Source organism: Leuresthes tenuis, unplaced genomic scaffold, assembly GCF_036924035.1.
Source record: "Leuresthes tenuis unplaced genomic scaffold, fLeuTen1.0.hap1 SCAF_2, whole genome shotgun sequence".
NCBI classification, from domain to species: Eukaryota; Metazoa; Chordata; class Actinopteri; order Atheriniformes; family Atherinopsidae; genus Leuresthes; species Leuresthes tenuis.
This window is the reverse complement of record NW_027325356.1, coordinates 41,903,534-41,926,850: the sequence shown is the minus strand read 5'-3', so window position 1 is coordinate 41,926,850 and position 23,317 is coordinate 41,903,534. Positions and strand designations below refer to the sequence as shown.

The 23,317-nt window shown below is 39.3% G+C and overlaps 1 protein-coding gene across 1 annotated transcript in view; it reads right to left on the bottom strand.

The window, feature by feature from the left end:
* The window catches only part of cers3a (ceramide synthase 3a), a 56,937-nt gene extending 34,085 nt beyond the window's left edge, over nucleotides 1–22,852 (bottom strand). Inside the window, exons 1-3 of the mRNA XM_072381121.1 lie at nucleotides 22,765–22,852; nucleotides 5,107–5,297; nucleotides 2,397–2,514 (exon numbers count right to left, since the gene is read on the bottom strand). Coding sequence (XP_072237222.1) covers nucleotides 2,397–2,514; nucleotides 5,107–5,279 — 291 coding nt within the window. The 5' untranslated portion in view covers nucleotides 5,280–5,297; nucleotides 22,765–22,852. The remainder of the gene's footprint in view (nucleotides 1–2,396; nucleotides 2,515–5,106; nucleotides 5,298–22,764) is intronic.
* Between the last annotated feature and the right edge of the window lie 465 nt (nucleotides 22,853–23,317).

Below are 23,317 nucleotides of genomic sequence, written 5' to 3'. Positions count from 1 at the left end.
CTGAAAAAGGACAAATTTACCTACGTTTTGAGGTATAATTTGTATCTGTAAATTACACTGTTTGAAAGTAAGAGGAATTGGTTTGAAAAGTTTTTGAATATCTGAAAAAGATGACAGATTATCAATGTGTCACATGGCCCTTTGATTTCTCCACTCTACCGGCTCCCCATAGACCTCCATTCAAAGACCAAGAAGGAGCAAAAATGTTCATGTCTTTTAAACTGTGATATTTAAAAATTGGCTGAATATTCAAAAAAGCTGACACAATCGGTAATAACTGAATGTCTTGTGACCCGTTTAAAGTTTGAATGGTGTCTCTTGCTGAAAGTATGCTGAAGTAGTTAGGTTCAGAAGAGGAGGAAGTTTTTTAAGGATTCAAAGCAATTTCCATTCATTTCAATGACGGGAAAATTGGAATAAAAGCTTAATATATTAAAAAGTATAAAAGTTAGAAATACCAAAAGTCATAGCAGGAATCTCCCAAAAGAGCTGAATGTTTTGAGATATAAATTGTTGAATTTGCTCAAAGCATGCAGGAGTAGTTAAGCGCTGAAAAATGTACCGAATAACAATAATAAAGGGAAATGCTGAATCAGCATTCTCACAATGAAATAATTAAGTAATCACACATTTATATGAATTAACTTAATTGTTAACCGATGTTCCCTGTTGTTGTTTTTTGTGCTCCATTGTGTTAAACACAGGAGGATAACATTCCTTTGGTTTTATCATTTTATTTAGTTTATATAGCTATAAGTTTACAGATCTGAATGAAAGGTATGCAAGATTCTCACTAGTGATCCATGTTATTATTTAGAGTATGTTGTTTATTTCAAACATTTGAATTTATATAAGTTTGTTTCATGTCTTTATTTCATATCATAATAAGGTGTGGTGTATTCAGAACCCTCTGAACAAATGTGTGTTACGACAAAAGAATTAAGAAATTGAAATGAATTCTTTGTATAATCAAACTCTAGAATTAAAACTTCTACTTTACACACCCAGGCAAAAGTCATCATGTTTTCAGGCATATTATTGGCTTAAGCCTAAACGCGTGGCGTGCCCTGCCTTCCCGAATCAAACCTCAGGAAAACCGTTAGAAGCTAGAGAGAAAAAAGAAAGAAAGAAAAAGAAGTTGCAAGATGAATGAAGTAATAGAAAAATAAAAATGTTTTTGTCGTTCGTCTTGGCATCAGTCTTTTTATCACTCATCTTCCCTGTCTTTTGTTTTTGTTACACATTTTAACCTCTGCTGCTTCATAAGTCACTACACAACGTAATATTCCTCCCTGCAAAGAGACGGCACAAGCTTGTCAACTTTTTGTTAACTTTAAACATATTTTAGGAATTGAAGTTCACCTCACCAGAGTTGGCTTATTTGACCAAACAAAACATCTCCAACTCAAACACTCAGGTAAACACACCTACATTTTTGTCATTTTTGATGTCACATCTTGATGAGACGCCCAGAAGAAAGAGACCCACAACTTGCCAAACCCATCCACAAACAGCTGACTATCGAGCCCAGAGACAGCGGAACTGAGAGAGACCACTTGGCTACTGCTGGCCGTTGACCTGGCATGTTCAGCACTGCCTGACAGGGCTAGTGCCAACCAAAAGCAAGGTCTACCATCCTCTTCTATCCTTCAGTGGTACGGTGTCTCAAGAGATGCAGTGTTAAAAATGATAAATGACTTATAGTGACTAGATAAATAGTGACTAGAGTGAAGACCCAATTTTGGCAATGCTGGTACATTTCTCCATTGTCTTGCACATTACCCAACCCACACACTTATCCTGTTTGTACTATAAGTTTAATATTTTTGGTTAAATCTTATAATAAATAGTTAACACATAGTAAACAAGTTGTTGTGGAATGTTTATTCTTCTGCCAAAGAATCGATGTTTCTTTAATTTAATAGTAAGTACCCTACATGTCTATCTTTAAAACATAAAATCCTTACATATGGAATCCACAAAACTGTACACAATTGTTGTTTCCAGAAAAGTAAAGAGGGAACTGATAATTGAATGGATTACCAATCAATCGTACCCTACCAAGCAGACCGATAAAGACATTTTCATTTCTCAAGATGTGCCACAGCTACAGTGCAGACCCTGGGTCACCCTAAACTTCAATTTCATGGAGCATACCTTTAAAGATAGAAGGAGGAATTTGGCTAGGTGAGGAATAATAATAATAGTTATTATTATTATTATTATTGTTGTTATTATTATGTATCATAAATAGCCACATCCCTCTTAGCACTAACCAAAAGCTAAAAAGGAAGCTATTTTTCTTCTTTTGTTTTCTAATTAATCTAAAAACACTAGATAAATAATGTTGACATTTAAACTATCACAGTACTCACAGGACTTTCGTAAGACTTTACCTGAACAGGATTTCTACTCTGAGTTGTATAGAAGACTTCCAGGACTGGGTTGTCCTCTGCTTTCAGATGAACTCGCTGCTTGATTCCAGCAGAGACTGCAAGTTGCGTTGCTATCCACCTGGAATATCAGAACAGGAAATGTAGCATATGATGGATGCTATTTACAGGGTACACATAAACTACATAAAATACAAAATCTCAAATTAACATAAAATATGAGAAAAGTATTGTTTACTTATTTTTTCCACTTCTGTTACTATTCTTACAACAGTTTCTTTCTACAGGAGTGATACATTTTTTCTAAATAATTGCAATCAATCTCATGACAAAATTTGAAATGCCACTTAGAACTGAAAATATCACAAAATATAAATCATTCACAGAATATGTTATCAGAGTTTTCTGAAATGCTGTCAACTGTGTGAACTGCCATTATTTATTGATGAGGATGTTCATATTCATATAAACTCCATTTCCAGAAAGGTTGGGAAGTTTTTTCAAACAAATTGAAAACCTAACTCTATGATTGGTTCATTTGTTTGCAACTTTATCTAACAGAAACAAATAGTAAAGAAAATGATTTACTCAATGTATTGACAAAAATAAATAATCCTAGAATTTGATATCAATACTTTTTAGGGATATTAAAACCTGTAACTGATTTTCCCTCAGTACAAACAAAAAAAAGTTCTTTATGAGTACTGGTCTACTGTAAATACAGTAAATGCTCTTGCTCTAATCCCCTCTGAACTGTCACAAAAAGTATAAAGATCACACCAGAGAAACTGGAAGACTAGGTTGGGCCCTCAGGAATGGTCCTTATGTCATACAGAATATACATAGAAAAAGCAGAATATGTTGTCAGTACTGGTGATGATCACTGTTAAAGAATTGATATGACATGAACTCCCTCAGGGGTTGGTCAGTTGGTGGAGGCCACAGTTCAAACTAAACAATGGCAAATAGCTTGCAGTCTTTATGGTGCTACCTGCGAGAATCAGCTCCTGCTGTAACTTAAACTGGAGACATTTTCAAAAATAAGCAAAATATGGTTTTATCTACAGTCCTTTGATTCATATCCCATCTTGACTTATTCTAGAAAGGTTATTTAAGAAGAAAAGTTATTTATATTCAAGCTAAATTTGAAGCAATCAGCTTTATCCAACATTTTATTATGAATTTAAATTAATATGTGATTAATTTTTGGGTTTCTTCAAGCATGTATTTATTTATTTATTTTATTTTACTATATTTCTATTTTATGCCCTTGTTGAATTGAATATTATATCTGAATAAAGAAGCCTTGCTTTACCTTCGGTCCCACAAATCTAAGGTTTTATTGAGAGGTAATTGTCACGGTTTATGTTCTGTTCCATGTCTTGTCTCGTTATTTCCTGTTTTATTTTGAAAGCACTGACCTTCTCCTCTCGTTTCAGGTATCTTGCCCTTCCTCCCGTGTCAAGCGTCTGATTGTCTTCTCTGATTCCTAAAGTGTTTCCTCCTGTTCCCCTTGGTCCCTCATGGGTTCAGATAGTCTGCGTTTCCCTTGTCTTGTGCCAGTATGTTGCCTCCATTTGAGCCTCATTACCAGCCTTACTTTGAACCACAGTTCCTCGAGCCTGCAGTGAGCGATCCTCTTGCAGTGCTATCTTGTGTTGTAATTTATTCTTATCCATAGCCTTAGTTTATTTATTAACACGGTAAGTTTCATAGCCTTGTTTTTTCCTCCGTTTGCTAGGAGTGATTTTTCATTGTTACCTTTCAAAGTCGCCTCCGTTAAAGGAGAGCTTTAAGTTATCGTTAAAGTTCATAGAGCCTCTTTTTTGTAAAGAGTGCATCTTTTGTTTTATTCCGCCTCGTTAGGAGAGCGTGTCTTTGTTTTGTTAAAGTGTTCATAGCTTTTGTTTTCCTCCCAGTTTAGAGAGTTTTAAGTTTGTACCTTTCATAGCTGCGCTCCTCCTCCGCTTAGTTACTGAGGAGAGCGCTCAGGTTTTTCATAGCCTTTTCTTTGCCCTGCCTTGCTGTGCTCTGTGTGCTTTGTTAAATAATAAAAACCCTCTTGGAACTCATTCGACCCTGCGTCTGTGTCCTGAGTCCCCTGGTAACTGACAGTAATCTTTTGTGGATTGTAGAAAACTATTTTCTTAGGTATTATTTCTGTCAAGGTAAATAAAACATAAGCCTTGTTTTCTATTTAGTTAAACCTGAGCATAAGGAATATTGTTGTAATGAAACGCACAGGGAACAGTGTGAACTCAGAGATATAAGAAGCTGATTGTAATGAAAGCAAAAAGGTGCCTAACTGTTAGTAACAAGAAAACTTTGTCTAATTAGTACAAGGATGCGAGGGCCAGTAACTGGATGGACTACCTTGACTACAAGATCCACAGAGGAACCATTGAAGTGGAAGCTGTGGGATTCTGTCTGGAACCAGCTTGAATTCATCGTATGCTCTGATCAAGTCAGTTGACTGTTTTGTTTTAAAAGTCTGGAAGTTGATCTGATCTGCAACAAGATTTGTTTCTATCCTAGCACTTTCATATCAGTCCTAAGGAATCTCCCTTCAAGCAGCATTGCTTAGTAAACTAAATCCTGCCCCTGGGAATCAAACATAAAAGTGGACTGGCTAATATCTGGACAAGGCTGAGATAATGCAGCATCCTAGAATGAAAACTGAAATATTAATGTGTGTGTGCTCATTCGGTTCTACCTTTCAAAAAGGTATCTGATGAGTAAAAAGCCAAAGGCGTAGGGGACTGTGACGTAAAGATCTGAGGCTTTGGCATAGATCCGACCCTCCTTGTCTTCCAGGTCAGCCCACGAAAGCTCTGCAGGCAGCCAGATTTTGTCCCACCAGAACCACTCGTACAGTGTGTCAAACATCTCTCCTCACTCACGGATCTGCCAGGTTATGAAAAGAAAAAAGGGGATAGAGTTATGGACATGCAGTGCTTTTCTGTACATACAGCTACTATGTAGAGGAAGGGACGATGGTATTTCAAAAAGGTGATGAAGTTCTAATGTAAATAAAAAATGACCTTTGTAAATAAAACACTGTGTCACAGTTGAAGTTCTAGCTTACATGACGGTTTAATTCCAGAGAGAACCTACGAGCAGACCGTAGTCACAGATGTTTCAGGCGTAGTGTACATAAAAGTCTATTTTCAAAACAAATACTGACCAACGGCTCCCTCCCTTATTGTCAGATCCCTCACTTTTTAACAGCCCCCCCTCCCCCCCTCCCTCCCTCTCACCCAAATACACACCCAGAGAGTGAGAGAAACAAACATTTCAAAGGCCAGCCATGAAAGATTGGGTTACATTTGAGAATGTGTGAGGTTTAGGATTAGGAGAATAAACAACACACTTCTGGAATTCCAGGTCAGGCTGAGGTTCACCAACAGTCTGTGGTCCATCAACAAGCTGCAGGTCAACAACGCCACTGTCAGTGTTTCCCTTACAGCCAGGCAGATGCAGACATACTCTGATCTGATCTACACTTCTAACATTTACTTGGATAACTTCCAGTCCTGCACACAGACCAATGTCACTTGTTCATACCATACTCCAGTTACCGGTTTGTTTGTTTGTTTGGATTCCAATTAACTGCTGTATTAGATTTTACATATTGATTTTACGTGGGATGCATGTAAAATTATGCAAAATGAATATCAGAAAGGTGATAGCTAACAGAAAGGGACCTATAAGTAACAAATATTCCTTATATACCACAGAAAACAGTTGAATTCCATGGTTAAAGTCTTTGTCATTGTTTCACTATTGAATATACTGATATAATATAGATATATAATATCTAATATATACTGAATAACTTTCATCTGCTGTGTTCGTGGGCAATAAGAGGTAAATATGACCCATAAGGACCTACACACAGACAGCAGCTAAAGCCTGGCAGAGCAAAGGAGGAAATTATGTACATCCATGATGTACATTGTAGTCGTCTGCAAATCCTGATAAGCTTTAACAAGTAATTTTTTCTTATTTATCGTTTTAATTTGTCTAAACGTATTCCTTTTTTGTGAACCTTTTAAGAGTTTTTCATATTTCTGCATACAAATTACCTTGTTATCTTTCAGTTGTGGAAAAGCTGCTTGGCAGAGAAACAGACTTTAGTTAAAAATGGTGAAAATAATAGTAACAGAACATGAAACTCAGAGCACAAACCAAGACAATGGCTCTGTGTGAAAACCTGAGACACTGAGCAGGGCGTCTGGCAAGGAATAAAGAAAATAAGGGAGTATATACACATGAAAGAGTAACGATTAACTGACTTGTTGGAATATTCTACTAACAGGGCACAGGTGTGGAGTCAAAATAAAGGAGAAAACTAAAGAAAGAAAGTGGGAAAACTAGCAAGCAGTACAAACACAGCCTACTTACAAAAAAAAGAATAAGAAAATGAAAAGAAGAGCAACAAACCAAGCCAACTTTACTTATAAAGCACTTTAAAAACAGCAACCACTGACCAAAGTGATGAACATAGGAATAACAATAAGTAGAATATATATCACAAAACACAAATAAAACACAAATAAAAGCATCAATCAAAACAATAAAATCAACACCTCACACTGGGTCAAAAGCCAGACTTTAGAGCAGATATAAAAATGGCCAAAGAAGAATCCTTTCTAATGTGTAACGCCAACAAATTCCACAATTTGGAGGCCACAACGGCAAAAGCCCTGTCCCCGAGCCTCTGTTGTGCCTTCAGCACAGGAGCAGCTGGTCAGCTGATCTGAGCCACCGGGTAGGGGAGTGCAAGTGCAGCAGCTCTGAGAGGTAGAGCAGGTAGAGACCATTTAAAGATTTAAAAGCAAATAAAGAAATTGTAATATGAACTCTAAGATGGACAGGCAGCCAGTGCAGTAAGGATAAAACAGGAGTAATGTGCTCTCTCTTTCGTGTTGCTGTTGAAAGACATGCAGCAGCATTCTGGACCAGCTGAAGACGAGACAGAGAGACCTGGCTGACACCAACATACAGAGAATTCCAGTGATCCAGTCTACTTGTAAAAAAAACATGCATCACTGTTTTAAAGTGGTCCTTTGACAAAAAGGTTTGAACCTTTGCCAACTGTCAGCTGGAAGAAGCTGGATTTCACCATTGTACTGATCTGACCATCCAATCTAAAATCCCTGTCCGTCTTAAAACTCATTTTTGTGACAGTAGGCTTTTCACACTGTCCCAGAGGTCCCATATCCACAGGATAATACCCACTGGTGACACTAAAGCCAAAGGTGATCACTTCAACAAATCCCAAACAACAAGACATTAAGGTATCAACAGATTTCAAAAGCGAAAAGTTACTGTATTATTACTGAAACACTTCAAGTTCTGCTAACACAAGTATCATCCTAATTCATAAGCATGTTTTCATTTGTAATTTTGCACCTATAGTTGAATGTCAAGCCTTCTTAAATTGTCAGCGACTGCCCTTCCCTTCACATAATGATTCAATTAATCAAAACTGATAGCAGGTTTGTCATAAATGAGGCCCTAAAAAGAGACTATTCAAGAGGCCCTATGGTTATTGTTACCATGGGGGCAGAGCAGGGCCTTGAAAATACTTGAACCACATATTGTTGAGAATCAGAATGTCTCTGTCTAGACTATCTAAATCAATGAGCTTAAACTGGAAGTGTAGATATGCTTTCAGAGCAAGTAGGGTGTCGTCAGAGGACGTAAAACAGTCGCTCATGGTGATGTCTTGGTGCCAAGGGCAACTGTGGGCAAGTTGTTAGTTTTGGGAAATATTAAGGCAGTATGGGCTCAGTGTTTTGGAGCTCCCATCATGGAGAACATTTTGAGGTACAGTGCTAATGGTTGGATGTTAAACCACCAAGCAGATGGAGCTGAGTTTAATTCATATCGAGCTGCACTCTGGAGAGCATTACAAGCTTAGTATCCTGCAAGAGTGGACCCCAAATCATTGAAGGGGGAACCACTGTCAGAAACAGAGAGTCCCACTGTGTTTGTTGCACAGCAATTGCAAAAATGGAAACAAGACACAGAGGAAGAAATTGAAAAAATTCCAGTTTTGAAGACATTGCTCAGAGACTTCATTTTTAGAGGCTCTGCCCACCCCAGTTCAGGGGAGGCTGGAGGATGTGGTAGGATTGAAATCAATAGCACATTGGGAGTTCCGGAACTACATGGTGCATGCAGTTGAAAAATACAGACAAGATCAACTAAAACTGAAGGAGCAAGATAAAAATATTCAAAGGAAACTTGCACAGTTGCAGCTAGGACAACTGCAAGGGAGACAAAAAGAAAAAAAATCAAGCCATGATGCCAGTGGGGGCCACTGAACAGGTACTTCTACTCTCAGCTACAATGAGTTCCACTACCGGTGCTGTGACACAAACACCATGTTCACTGCAAACACCACTGCCAACACAAACACCAGTTGTTAATGACTACCCACCACACAACGTTCAGAGAGGCAGGTCCATTATCAACCCTGCAGAGGGTTTAGAAGAGGCTCACCTGGACCGTGTTGGGCTTGTGGCGAACTTGGACATTTTGCTGACAATTGCCGGTGTTAGAAAAATTATGGAGTTATACCATGAGAAAAGCTGAAAGGATAAAGGTTTATGTGAAGGGGAGAGGCTTCTTCCTACCTTTTGGTTCTCATAACATTGTGTAGCTAGTGAAACTGTTTTTGACTGTCTGACCTCAATGTCTCCTAACATTACTGTCTGGACCCATTTTCCCATAACATTGTATGACTAGTAATGCTAGTTTCCCATAACATTGTGTGGCCAGTAAACATAAATAATATATATAGCAATAGTATCATTTTGTGAGGGCAAACAACTCTGAGCCAGCTTCTTGATAGATTGTGCGGACTTGTCTCCTTGCAAGAAATAAATGTGTTGTGTTAATTGTATTCAGTGACTCTGAGCCTAATTTTGAGAGAATTTTTCTGACACCCGTAAGCACGAGGAAACACGAATACTCAGCATAATAGTGGCCAGTGCCTGCGGGGTGGAACAGGAGGCCCGGCAGATCCATGCGTGAGCCTAGTAAAAGTATCCTCTGAAACCATTGACAATCCACTCTGTGAAACCAGCAAGTTGCATCAGCACAGTCATTGCGGTTACTTGCGATAGAATTAAGATAACTCAATCCGATTGCCCACTTAACGTGCCTGGAGACGACAGAGGATAGGATCGAGCGTTCTGCGCATGCTCAAGATTTTTTCCTGCGATCGTCACCTAGAAGTTGAAGGAGACGATATTATTGTTGTTGTCGCCGCCGCCAGAAAGAAAGAAACAACACGATGGAGAATCGTGGAAAGTTTGTGCCATAACCATGCTCATCACAAATGTAGAGGGACGCAGCTTCATCTTGCTCTTCGTTCGCCATCTTTCTCGAATTACCCTTGCTCAGATAAGGAGCATAACCCAACTATAGCTATAATCGAGTTAATCTCATCATGTAAACCCACTGACTGTTTAGCCCAGAATATATTAAGAGAATACTATTAATGTGCCTTTACAGAGATGAATTTGAAATCTGTAATCGTTTAGGGACCTTACGCAAAAAGTACAAACTTTGTGGGGTTCATTGGATCTTAGGGAACTTGCTGCCAGTTTGTAAGTCATCACTAAACTCAAATTACCTTGCCTTGCTATGTAACAGTGACGATGTTAAAACATTTGGCTATAAAAAAATATTGGAGCCTTTACTGCATGATCTTGTCACATTAGAGTAACAGGGAGTTTTCATTGCTTTTTCATTGTTTATTGAGACTGATACCACTGATTGTTGGAAAACTGTTTCCAGACGACAAACCAGTTTGGCAGCTAATCTTAGATTTGAAGGATATTGTTGATCTGGTTGTTTGTCCTGTACACAACAATGAGTCAATTGCATACTTGGAAACTAAAATATCAGAGCACAGAAACAGGTATTGCACACTTTTCCCAGAAAGAAAACTGCTACCAAAGCACCACTACCTGGAACATTACCCAGCCCTAATCCGTCTCTTTGGTCCACTTGTTTCTTTCTGGACTCTTAGGTTTGAATCCAAGCACAGTTATTTTAAAAACGTTGTGAGGCATACAAACTGTTTTAAAAACATAACACTTTCTTTGGCCACAAAATATCAGCTCATGGTTGGCCATAGCTTGTTTTCATCATGTATCGAAAACTTTCTTGAGGTTGCACGAGTCTCAACCGTTCCTCTTGATGCCATTAAAGAGGAGGTAGCAGTTAGCCTCTGTCAGAAGTACCCTGATCTTACTGTTGTTAATCTAGCACAGAATGTTTCTGCTGATGGCATCAACTTCAGAAATGGCATGATAATAGTGCATGGGTTTGTTGGTGGACTGCCAGAGTTGCTGAAATTGTGCAGATGTAAATGGTAAATGGTAAATGGACTTGTACTTGTATAGCGCTTTGTGTGTTTCGAAAGATGGACTAACCTTCATAGTAAAGAAATTACATTCATGGTACAGAGAACATTACAGATCCTTCGAGTTGGATCCTTCTCCAAGTGATGTTTCTGTGATCGAGTTGAGTCAACTTGTAGATCACTACCCCCTTTGTCATTACAAAGTTGGTAGTCTACGGATGGTTACTTTGAAAAGATACATACATTCTTCAGGTGACCATTGGAGCAATATGCAGTTGTTTGGACGAACTCAAACTTTCACAATATGTTTATATACCATTTTATTCTTCAATACATCCCCTGGTTCTTTTGATTTTCTTTAGTATTGTATATTGCTTGGCATAAAGACATTAAATCTAGGTGGCAGAAGGATACCTCTGTCTAATTAAAATATATATATCCTACAGTTTAAAACGTGTCTTATTTACACTGTATTTCACATCAGTTTTATTTTAGAAATACAAGAACAATCGTTAAATGACTTAGGAACTATAGTCTGACTTACTTCAAAGGTTAGTTTTGATTTTGACTAATGTAGGTGATATCCAACCACAAACTTCAAGTCTTGACACTTATATATGCAGTATGCAAACCTAAACCAACCCAACAAGTGGACTTGCAGAGGAGAAAATGGTATCAAACATCATATCTTCACCATTCACTTGTTTTCTTGGCAGTATAAGTATATCTGTCTTGCAAGGCCTTAAGTGGTGGAAATACATTAACCTGATTGGACTGTTTAGGTTTTTGGTATTTGGTTCATTTAGTTGTGCAGTAGTGGAGACTGAACAGCTTTCAGGGTTTCTTGACTGCTGAGTAAAAAAACAACCATGCGCTCGCTCAGGGTACGGTTTGCACTTGATGGCCACAGAAAAGACAGGAAAAATTCAAGCGCAAAAACAAAGGGGTCACCACGACCCCTCTGGAACAGCAGGAGGGTTAAAGATGTCACAAGACCAATTAGTCAGAGTCAGAACCAGACATGGAGAAGCTGCATTCAGCTTCTATGCTCCACATGTCTGGAACAAACTCCCAGAAAGCCTCAGATCAGCTGAAACACTCAGTATTTAAGTCCAGGTTGAAGAAACATCTATTTTCAGCTGCATTTTAATAAGCTTGAGTTTCAAAACGGAATCATGTTTTAACTATTGATTTTATCTTTCATATATATAATTTTTTCTGATTTTATCTATTGTTCTTATTTCCTTCTTTTGTTTAAATTTTAAATCATGCTTTTTATTTCTTCTGTTTTAATGTCTCTGTGAAGCACTTTGAATCACCTTGTTGTTGAATTGTGCTATACAAATAAACTTGCCTTGCCTTGCCTTGCCTTGCCTAGTAGTGTTGCTTTGCCCTATTTCATACTAATATTTTCTCTCTTTCAGAGTAACAGTCAGATGCGATTCTACACGCGATGTCTACTCCAGCAAAGCTTCGGATTGTCCGGATTGTGGAGAAGACAACTGTATGAAATTGACTTTGCCTTCTGGCATACCAGACTCTGTGGACTGTTTTAAAACTGAGATTCAAAAGCTGTGTAGAATTGAAGAAGAGTTCAGACTTCAGTATATGGACCATGATTTTGACCAGTTTATGAACCTGACTTCAACAGCAGATATCCAAGACAAAGGAACAGTAAAAGTGATCATACCCAGTGAGCAGTCTACACAGGCATCCAGCTGTACTCCATATGCACCTTTTCAGGGCGTGGATGACTCTTCTCCAGACACCGATATACTTTCATCTGCTGAGTCAACCACCTCAACTTCAACCTCCTCCTCATCTCTAAGAACTCAAGGTTGGCCACACAGGTTCCCTATTCCTCTGTTCTCCTATGAAGGGGAGATGCAGCTGTCAGAGGCAAAACAGGAATTCTTTGCTGAAGGCAAATTGTTTAACCCAAGTGTCAAAGTTAGATCAGTCCTTTTACAGGCCTTGGCCTCTGAAATTATGAACTACACAACAGGCTGCCCTACTGGTGCACAGTTAGATGATGTTGCAGAAGCTTTGATCATAAAACATCCATGCTTAAAGGAACAGGGCTCTGTTACTGGATTCTACGGCTGGAAAATCAGCCTAAAGTACAAAATGGGCAACTGTCGTTCCATGCAGAGGGGTTTGGGATGTCCAGAAATTAGCATCAACTCCTTGAAAACCAGAAAGTCTGGTAACTCATCCAGTCCTAACCAAGTGAAGAAACCCAGAAGAGCAGAAGTCAATTTTTGTCCCCATTACCCAGCTGGAGAAGACAAAGAGAGTCTTGAGAAGGAGCGTGTTGCACTGCTGTCTGAGGTGAAGAAAAGGAACAACCATCAGGTGAATAAAGAGAAAATGGAGAAGACCTTTGTTCATCTGCGGTATGAGATGATTCAAGAGATGCCCTTCATCGCAGAATTCAAAAGTAGATGGCCTGCTCTTTTTATGGAAATTGAAGTCTTGAATTTGAAGGTAACTTTTCTTTGTTTCATTGTTAAAACCCAAGCAGATTTGGATCAGATGGTCATTGGCATACATGTGATTAGACAGCCAGGTGAAGATGTTGATCAGTCTGCAGAAGATGTTGGCATCAAGGTGTGCAGGAGCTCAGTGAAATCAAGAGGTTATCCAACTGACCTCAAGTACACTTTTGAATTCATCCAAAAGATCCTGATGGAACTTGAAACTTTGGAACTTGAACTTGAAGCTTTCGAACAAAATCCAGGTATTCAAAAACAAACTGCTGGAATAATGCATTAAACTTTTATGGTGTTTTGACCTGGGGCCTAACTAGTGTTCTGAAATGTTTTTGTGATCCTGTTTTACTTGAAGTAGTTTTGGTTGTCTGTTAACCATTTATCTCTTACTGTTACTGTTTTACCTTAAACGTTACAAGTTTCCCATTGAAATCTAAAACAGTAGTGTCAAACTTCTGACATGAGACCATATGACTCTGTTAAGAGTTTACAATGGACAGCAGATATAACATTGTTTTGAGTTTTCTTATAATTTTTCTCATGTCAGATTGTTGTTACAGCACTTTAAGTTGTGTCAAGCTGTCATAGTGTAGCTACTTAGCCCTAATGGGTAAAAGATTCTGGTAACTTCATAGTTTTCTGATAGATGTTTATGTAGTCTCCTGCAAAGATACTTTTTCATATTGTGGACGTTCTGCTGCTATCTTAACAAGTTTAAGCTTGTGTGGACCTAAGAGCTCTTAAAAGTTTACTGAAAGTTAAAAAATGCTGTAGCACTGTAGAATTTTACACTCTTTATAAATATGAAGATTTCTATGCTTCATTGAGTGTTTGTGTAAAAATTATTAGTACCTAATAAAGTGCTGTTTTGAGAAGTTGCTTTTTCCCTCTGTTAACATTCATTTTCAATTTAACATGACTTTAATTTGACAAAAACAATTAGGACTAACTTAACTACATTAAGTTGCTCTTACTCAATAATCCTGTATTGCTTTAATGTGTATCCAACTGAACTATATCACATACATTTAACATAAGTTTCATACATAAAATGAAAGTAACCACATTACGTTTAAGTCACTCAACTAACTTTTGTACAGTGTACTTAAATCTTTTGAGTAAATCATACAAATACTTGTTAAATACCATGTACTTAAAAAAGTTATGTGGAACCACTTGACACAACATTTTTAAGTAAGTCCAGTGTATATTTTTTTTTAGTGTGTTCCAACAAACAGACTGGGATCTATTTAAACACCAGGACCTGGAAACATATACAGGGACAGTACTGGACTATATTAAGTTATGTATGGCCCTGTGTCTGTGGACAAACCAGAAACCCTGGACGACCAGCGAGGTTAGCTCCCTCCTCAAGACCCGCGACACTGTCTTCAGGTCAGGTGACAGAGTTCTCTACAGTGCTAACCTGAAAAAAGGTGTCAAAAATCCCAAAGCGTACTACAACAAGAGGATAGAGTCACACCTCATCAGCAACAGGCCACAGGAGGTGTGGCAGGGACAACAGAGCATCATCAACTACAGAGGCTGGGATGTGACACCAGGAGAAATGAGTGAGTCGCTGGCAGAGGAGCTCAACAGTTTCTTTGCTCACTTTGAAACACCGCAGCGACACTCCTCAGCTCTAGCCCTGCCCCCACCCCCATCAGGATCCACCACCACACTCCCACTCACTGTAGAGGAGCACGATGTGAGGCGTGTGCTCCTGGCAGTGAACCCCAGGAAGAGTGCCTGTCGTAGTTGCCAACTTAGTAAAAACATATTTCCAGAACATTCCAGTGCCTCAATACAGCAGGTTTCACAACAGGTTGGCAGAGGCTAGAAATTATTAGAGCTTCAAGTGGTTGTGGGTTGTAGGTGGAGAGAGACGTCAGGGTGGCATGTGTCTTACACCAAGTAGGGCCTACATGGATGATACGACGTTGGTGACTACAACAGTGCCATGTATGAAGAGAATACTTAGAGACTTGATAAAAATCTAAAGTGGGCTGGTATGAAAAATCTACAAAGTCTAGAAGAATCTCAATAAGTAGAGGGAAATTAAGTAATAGAAAGTTTGTAATAGATGAAGAAAAACTTCCAATAATTGGGGAAAAGGCCGTAAAGAGTTTAGGTGGGTGGTACCAGGCAGACATGAATGAAATACTCCAGCTTCCACTATCTAGTCTAGTAGAGGGGTTTAAAGTTAGGACAGATCACCTGTTAGCTGGGAGTTAAGATGTGGTAGTTAGTAATGTACTTCCAAACCCAACCAAGGGGAGGAAATGGAATCCAAGAAGGGCAGCTCAGGAGGCAGAAGCAACTCTTAGACATACAGAGATTGTAGGTAATGTTCAAATAGGCCGGGGAGGCTTGGCCCAGGCAAACCAGTGTGGAGTAGAGCAGATCCCAAGGAGAAGAGAAAGCAAGTTGTTGTGCAGGTTCATAGACAGGAGGAAATGTTAAGGGGTACAAAGGTAGTGGCTCAGACTAAGCAGGGACAGTGGTTGAACTGGGAAGGTGTAGAGAAGAAAAAACTTAGTTGGAAAGAGCTGTGGAGTATCGAGGAAAGGAGTATTAGATTTTTGATTGGGGCAACATATGATATATTGTCAACTCCCCAGAACCTAAAACTCTGGGTAAGTGGAGACCCGTTATGTTCATTATGTTCAGGTAGTGCAACTCTCAGGCATATTTTGTCAGGCTATAAGGTTAGTCTGTCACAAGGCCGGTATACGTGGCGACATAACTAAGTATTAAGAACTTTAGCAGCAGGTATTGAAGATAAACGAAGGCAGGTAAATTTAGGAGGGTCTAAGGTGAAGAGAGTGGAAATTCCATTTGTTAAAGAGGGGGAGAAAGTTAATAAGACAATAAGGAGGCAAGGCAGCTTAGAGGATGTTTGTGATTGGGAGATGCGGGTAGATTTAGGAGGAAAGCTTGTTGTTCCCCAGGAAATAGCCTCTACAAATGTAAGGCCTGATATATATATATATCTTGTGGTCTAGGAGTAGAACGAGAGTCTATTTCATAGAGCTGACTGTTCCTTGGGAGGACTTAGTAGTAGAAGCATATGGAAGGAAAAAGCTTAGTTATGTGGAGTTGGGGGCAGAAGCAGAGCAGCGAGGATGGAAAGTTAGGATCTGTCCAGTGGAAGTAAGATGTAGAAGATTTGTTGCAAAGTCTGCTGTCTCATTATTGAGGAAGTTGGGTGTAAGTGGACAGTGTGAGGAAAATAGTGAAGGAAATGTCAGATGAGGCAGTAAGGTCCAGTCAGTGGATTTGGATTAGAAGAAGCACTAATAGCTGGGGGCCCAGCAGGGGGAGCAGTTAGTGCAAACTGACTCTTGGAAGAAGCAGGGAAGAAATCCAGGATATATTTAAGGCAAGGCAAGTTTATTTGTATAGCACCATTCAACAACAAGGTGATTTAAAGTGCTGTTTTTACAGAGACATTAAAACAGAAGAAATAAAAAGCATGATTTAAAATTTAAACAAAAGAAAGAAATAAGAACAATAGATAAAATCAGAAAAAAATTATAAATATGAAAGATAAAATCAGTAGTTAAAATATGATTCCGTTTTGAAACTCAAGCTTATTCAAATGCAGCTGAAAATAGGTGTGTCTTCAACCTGGACTTAAATACTGAGTGTTTCAGCTGATCTGAGGCTTTCTGAGAGTTTTTTTCCAGACATGTAGAGCATAGAAGCTGAATGCAGCTTCTCCATGTCTGGTTCTGACTATGGGAACTGATAAAAAACCAGACCCAGATGACCTGAGGGGTCTGGAAGGTTCATACTGGGTCAGGAGGTCACTGATGTATTTTGGTCCTTGACCATTCAGAGCTTTATAGACCAGCATCAGAACTTTAAAGTCTATCCTCTGATGGACAGGCAGCCAGTGTAAAGACTTCAGAGCTGGACTGATGTGCTCCTCTTTTTTGGTCTTAGTGAGGACTCGAGCAGCTGAGTTCTGGATGAGCTGCAGTTGTCTAACTGACTTTTTAGGTAGACCTGTAAAGATGCTGTTACAATAATCAAGCCTACTAAAGATGAATGCATGGACTAGTTCTTCCAGGTCCTGCTGAGACATCAGATCTTTTAACCTTGATATATTCTTAAGGTGATAGTAGGCTGACTTTGTTATTGCCTTAATGTGTTTGTCCAAATTTAGGTCTGAGTCCATCACTACACTCAGATTTCTGGCCTCGTTGGTAGTTTTTAGGTAGTTTTTTAGGTATAGATTGAAGCTCTGTGGTGACTTTCAATCGTTTATCTTTGGCTCCAAAGACAATTAACTCAGTTTTGCTTTTGTTTAGCTGGAGGAAGTTGTGGCACATCCAGTCATTAATCTCCTCAATGCATTTACCAAGGGCCTGTATAGGGCCTCGGTCTCCTGGTGACATTGTAATATATATCTGCGTGTCATCTGCATAGCTATGGTAGTTTATTTGGTTGTTTTTTATAATCTGTGCCAGTGGGAGCATGTAGATGTTAAACAGAAGAGGTCCCAGGATGGAACCTTGGGGAACTCCGCATGTGATTCTTGTCTGCTCAGATGTAAAGTTACCTATTGACACAAAGTACTTCCTGTTCTCTAAGCATTTTTAACCAGTTTACTACAGTTCTAGAAAGACCCGCCCAGTTCTCCAGTCGTTTGAGTAAAACATTGTGGTCAACTGTATCAAAAGCAGCACTGAGACCCAGTAAAACTAAGACTGACATTTTTCCACCATCTGTATTCAGGCATATGTCATTAAACACTTTGGTCAGAGCAGTCTCAGTGCTGTGGTGCTGTCCAAAACCTGACTGGAAGGTATCATAGCAGTTATTTTGTGTTAAAAAGTAATTAAGCTGTTGAAAAACCGCTTTTTCAATGATCTTACTTATAAATGGGAGATTTGAGATGGGCCTGTAGTTGTTCATTTGCGTCTTGTCAAGATTGTCCTTTTTCAGCAGAGGTTTAATTACAGCTGTTTTTAGTGGCTCTGGAAACACACCTGACGTTAAGGACAAGTTCAGGATCAGTAACAGGTCTGACTCCAAAGTCTTTGAGACCCCTTTGAAAAAACCTGTTGGCAGGATGTCTAAACAGCAAGAGGACTTCAGGTGACGTAAGATGTCCTCCAGGTCTTTACTGTTAATGGGTTGAAACAGTGTAATGGTGCTTAAACCGGTTTTCGGTGGACACGGTACATCTGCTGAACCTGCTGCTGATGGTGGAATGAAGTTCAGTTGCACTGAACAGGAGGGTTTGTTAGCCTGTCAACTGTAGCAAATAAGGCCCGAGCATTATGACTGTTTTTGGTGATGATGTCAGAGAAGTAGGACTTCCTTGCATTCCTCAGTTGTAATAATAAGAGTGAAGTTTCTCTTTATAGATGTCATAATGAACCTGGAGATTTGTTTTTCTCCATCTGCGCTCAGCTTTCCGACACTCTTGTTTCCCATTTTTCACCAGTGTGGAATTTCGCCATGGAGACTTCTTCCTTCCAGAGATAACCTTCACCTTAATGGGAGCAATAGTATCCATAACATTTAACATTTTAGTATTAAAGCTACTGCCGACCTCACTGACTGAACCCCCGGACAGGGCAGGTGTTAAAGAGAAGACCTGGTTAAAGGTCTCACTACTGTTTTCAGTTATACACCGTTTTGAGATCACTGCTGTTGAGACATTTGTGTGCACTGAACTCGTTCTCTCAAAGAAAACACAGGAATGGTCAGACAGGCCCACATCAGACACAGTAATCTTTGAAATGCTCAGACCCTTAGAGATCAGTAAGTCTAGAGTGTGCCCCCTACTGTGCGTGGGCTCTGTTATATGCTGAGTCAGCCCAAAGTTGTCCAGAGTGTTACTCAGGTCTTTAGTCCCTCTGTCCATATGGATGTTAAAATCACCAACAATAATTATACAGTCAAAATCAACACAGATTATAGACAGCAGTTCACTGAGGTCATCAGAAAAATCTGCACAGTATTTAGGGGGCCTGTAAACATTCAGAAACAGGACTCTGGGTGAGGCCTTCAGCTGTATAGCCATATATTCAAAGGACTGAAAACTTCCAGGAGATAACTGCTTACATTGAAATGATTCATTGAATAAGACTGCGACCCCCCCTCCTCTCCTGCTCACTCTGGCCTCGCTGATAAAACTGTAACCAGGAGGGGTCGACTCAATAAGAACAGCAGCGCTGTTATTTTGTTCCAACCAAATTTCAGTTAAAAACATAAAATCCAGGGTGTGCTCAGTGATAAAATCATTAATTAAGAATGTTTTCCCAGCTAAAAACCTAACATTTAATAAAGCCAACTTAAGTGTTTTAGAGGTATTATTTGCCCCCTCGTGTTTGGGAGCAGTCTGTGGCACACAAGGTATGTTTACTTTATTTAAAGATCTTTTAGAGTGCAACTCTCTGTGTTTTGACTGGGCCACATTTCTCCTTCTGTCACCTTTTTAAATTTTAAAACCTTCTAATAAACAGGGTCCCAGCTTGTCCTGGGAAAAGTCACGACCGTCAAAATCCACACAGCCTGGACCCTCCACATTTAAGTGGAGGGTGTGGCTCATGTGAGCCTTCTGAAACCAGGCGGCCATTTCGGGTGAGTTGGCCTGTATGGCCTTGTTTTTGCTTGCCTTGTTTAGGTGAGTTTGTTCGTGTGTCTTGTCCTGCCTCCACCTCTGGCACCCTCTTTACTTTCATTACCTCCTACCCCACCCTGCTATGTGCAGTTGGTGAGAAGCTGGGGAAGCTGATAATAATGCTGCTTGTGGGAAAAAAAAGGTGGTAGTTGTGGTATGAGGAGCAGTGACTCTAAGACGCCAGTGATCACTGTCTGGCCTCCTGGAAGCGTTGTGGGCACAACGAGATGAAACACTGATGAAAGGAGGTTCCCACCTGATGACCAAAAAAAAAAAGTGACTTTTTAGCTAGGCTAGCCGTTAGCCAGTCCTTTCTCTCAAACCAAGTTACACAAAAGCTATCATTTTGGCGCTTTTCTTTCTGTGTAATTTGGATATCCTTTGGATGATGTGCCCCTACTTTTTTCACCTGAGGACATTGAAGAAAACGGATTCAAAAGTAAATAATCCACTTCGTTAACGTTGATGCCTGCCATTGTCAAAGTTTCGCCCTACACACACACACACACAAGCACGCGTGCACAACTCCCATGAAGTAGAGTCATCTGTGATTGGCCCAAATCTGCTGGCTTTGGGCTGTACAGATTTAGCCCAAATGAGCCACAAATGGAGGGGGCGTTACTTGCAACCTGTCACTCAAATGTTGAAGAAAAGTCAAGTGTAACTGAGTTGCTTCGCTTTGGCTGTAGATAATTAGCCCATTTTCACCGATTTCATGGGTTTCAGTTCAGATTTTGCTCCGCCTCTGATCAAAAATTAAAAGACAGTTTGTTTAAAGTTTTTATTGAATTATATATATATTATATTCTCATTTTTATTGAATAATGTAAGTAGGGCTGAGCCCTGTTAGCCCAATTATACCAGCCGTTCCTGTTTCTGTATTTATTTTAGTCTATGCCTCTCCTGCTCCCACAATCCTTTTTCTGCAAAGTCAGAAAGCTGTTCTCCAATTTTATATGGACTAACAGGCGTTCAAGGCAGTTCTATCATAAGGGAGGTACAACAGGGAGAGCCCCTGTTGTACCTCCCTTATGATAGATACTGGGCAGCACAACTGCACACAGGAATGTTTTATTTTTCGGTTCCTGATCCTTCGGTATGGCTAACTACTGAGCGTACCACAACAACAGGTATACCTCTTCAGTTGTATCTGTACGCTGCTCATGTTAAGAAACTCAAGAAGGAGACAAAAAACCCATTTGTTAAAAATACTCTCTCTGTTTGGCATGAGGTTCATACTTATACATGTGATGCATCCATATTTTCTCAGTTTTCTACGATCTGGGTTAATAATAACTTCAGAATCAGAATCAGAAATACCTTATTAATCCCAGAGGGGAAATTCATTTTGGTAAAATAAGTGACCTATATATGGGGAGGAATTTATTAACCTTTGACCAATTGGTCCATAAATACAAAATCCCACAAACCCACTTTTTCAAATACCTGCAGATGAGGAGCTTCATAAAATCACAGACTTGCTCTTTAGATAGGCCTCCCATGTCAGTTATGGAGGAGGTCATTGTAAGTATTAACTATTAACACAGTATTAAGATTGGTACAGTATAAGTGGCTACTCAGGACCTATGTAACACCGGTAAATCTTCATCAGTACCACCCTAACATCCCTGACAGCTGCTCCAAGTGTAATGATGGTGTAGGCGCTCTCCTACAATGCATGTGGGAATGCCAAAAAATCCAGTCATTTTGGAAAAATGTGATCAATATAATTTCACGCATGGCTAATATAATGGTTCCGCTGGAAGCTCAACTTTGTTTGTTAGACATCTATCCTGATCATTTGACACCAGGCCACAAACTTACAGCCATGATTGATTCATCTCTGCTTCAGGCTAGAAGAGTAATTGCAATGAGATAGAAGAATATGACAGCCCAACACCTATGACATAGCTACAAGAAACGGCATGCTTGGCACTGGAGAAACTAACCTATGTGGCCAAAGGGAAACTAAATAAATTCAGGGAAATATGGGACACATTTATGAGATTTCTGGAATGTGATCAGACAGTAATTGAACGAAGTAGGTTGACAAAGTGACAGCATGTATGAAACTGGCACACCTCTTCATAATGGTTTAATTTATTTTATTATTATTATTATTATGAACATATATATTTTTTTCTTAATCATTAAGGTTTTAATTTTTAACCTCTGTATGTGTGTGTTGTTTAGGGTGGGGGGAGGGATGTTCGTTGTTCACATTTCTGTATATTTACTTTGCAAAATCAATAAATATATTGTTTTTAAAAAAAAAGAATGGGATGTCACTTAAGTTCATATGCGTGTAAAGGCAGATGAGCAAACACTTTTGGCAATATAGTGTGTTATTCTTAATATTTAAAAAAATACAACAAAAAACAGATGTGCAGTAAAAAAATACTGTACTTGACTATTTCCTAAGTTCTTTATATTGTGCCTCTGGTTCAGTTCCAGTAAATTGTAAAACTGAGATAGGAGAGTGGTTTCAAACCTTTTAAACAACACTTGCGACTAATCTTATCAATAACATTTTGATTACAAGTAAGCAGACCACACAACATGGATCCTACGGGATCTTTTCGTCAATCTTTGCAAGAACAGAGGCTTCATTCATCTGAAGTGAACCATGACAAAGCTTGAACAACCACATAGAAAACTTCACTTCACAGGATGTACTTTGATCAAATAATTCCCATTCGAGCTACAGCCAACATTCCACTTCTACATTCAGCACCACAGATTATTTTACACCAGAACAGCAAGCAAAAACTGTGGAAGCGTCAATGACATTCAAACTAAGAATAAGCAGAGGGGTGGCCAGTCACACATCAAGGTCACAGTAAAACAAAGACTTACCTTTCCACTGTCAGTGCTCCTAATTCAGCAGGTACAGCTGGTTGCTTCCACACTGGCTCACAGCTTGTGTTTGCTGTGAGTAATGAAGATAAGGTGGTACAATACTCTCCCCTTTGACAAGCAACTACTCTCTTTGTTTGACATTCTTCATAGTCACACCCATCACAGCCACAATTACCTGGGAAGGGTTTTTATTTCTCCCCTCCAGGAAGCAAAGGCCGGCTCGCAGACTGCCTCAATACAAACAAGCTTTTTTTCTGCCCTGAAGGGATCTAATAACCATGTTTGGAGAGTGTTCCTGATAAAATACAAAACCACAGTACAACTGACAAGAAACAACTGGGAAATGATTCTGTATGTAAAAAAGGAAAGAAATTATGTAAAATATACCAAATATTAATGCATTTGTTTTTAGACTGACAAAAATAAGACAGGTGTGCTGGCTCTAAATGGGTTAACTATCACCTGCATTTCTCTGAGTAACAAAACAAATTATGTACTAGTACTCGGTTTCAAGATAGATTAACAGAGCCCAATGATAACACTCCAGATT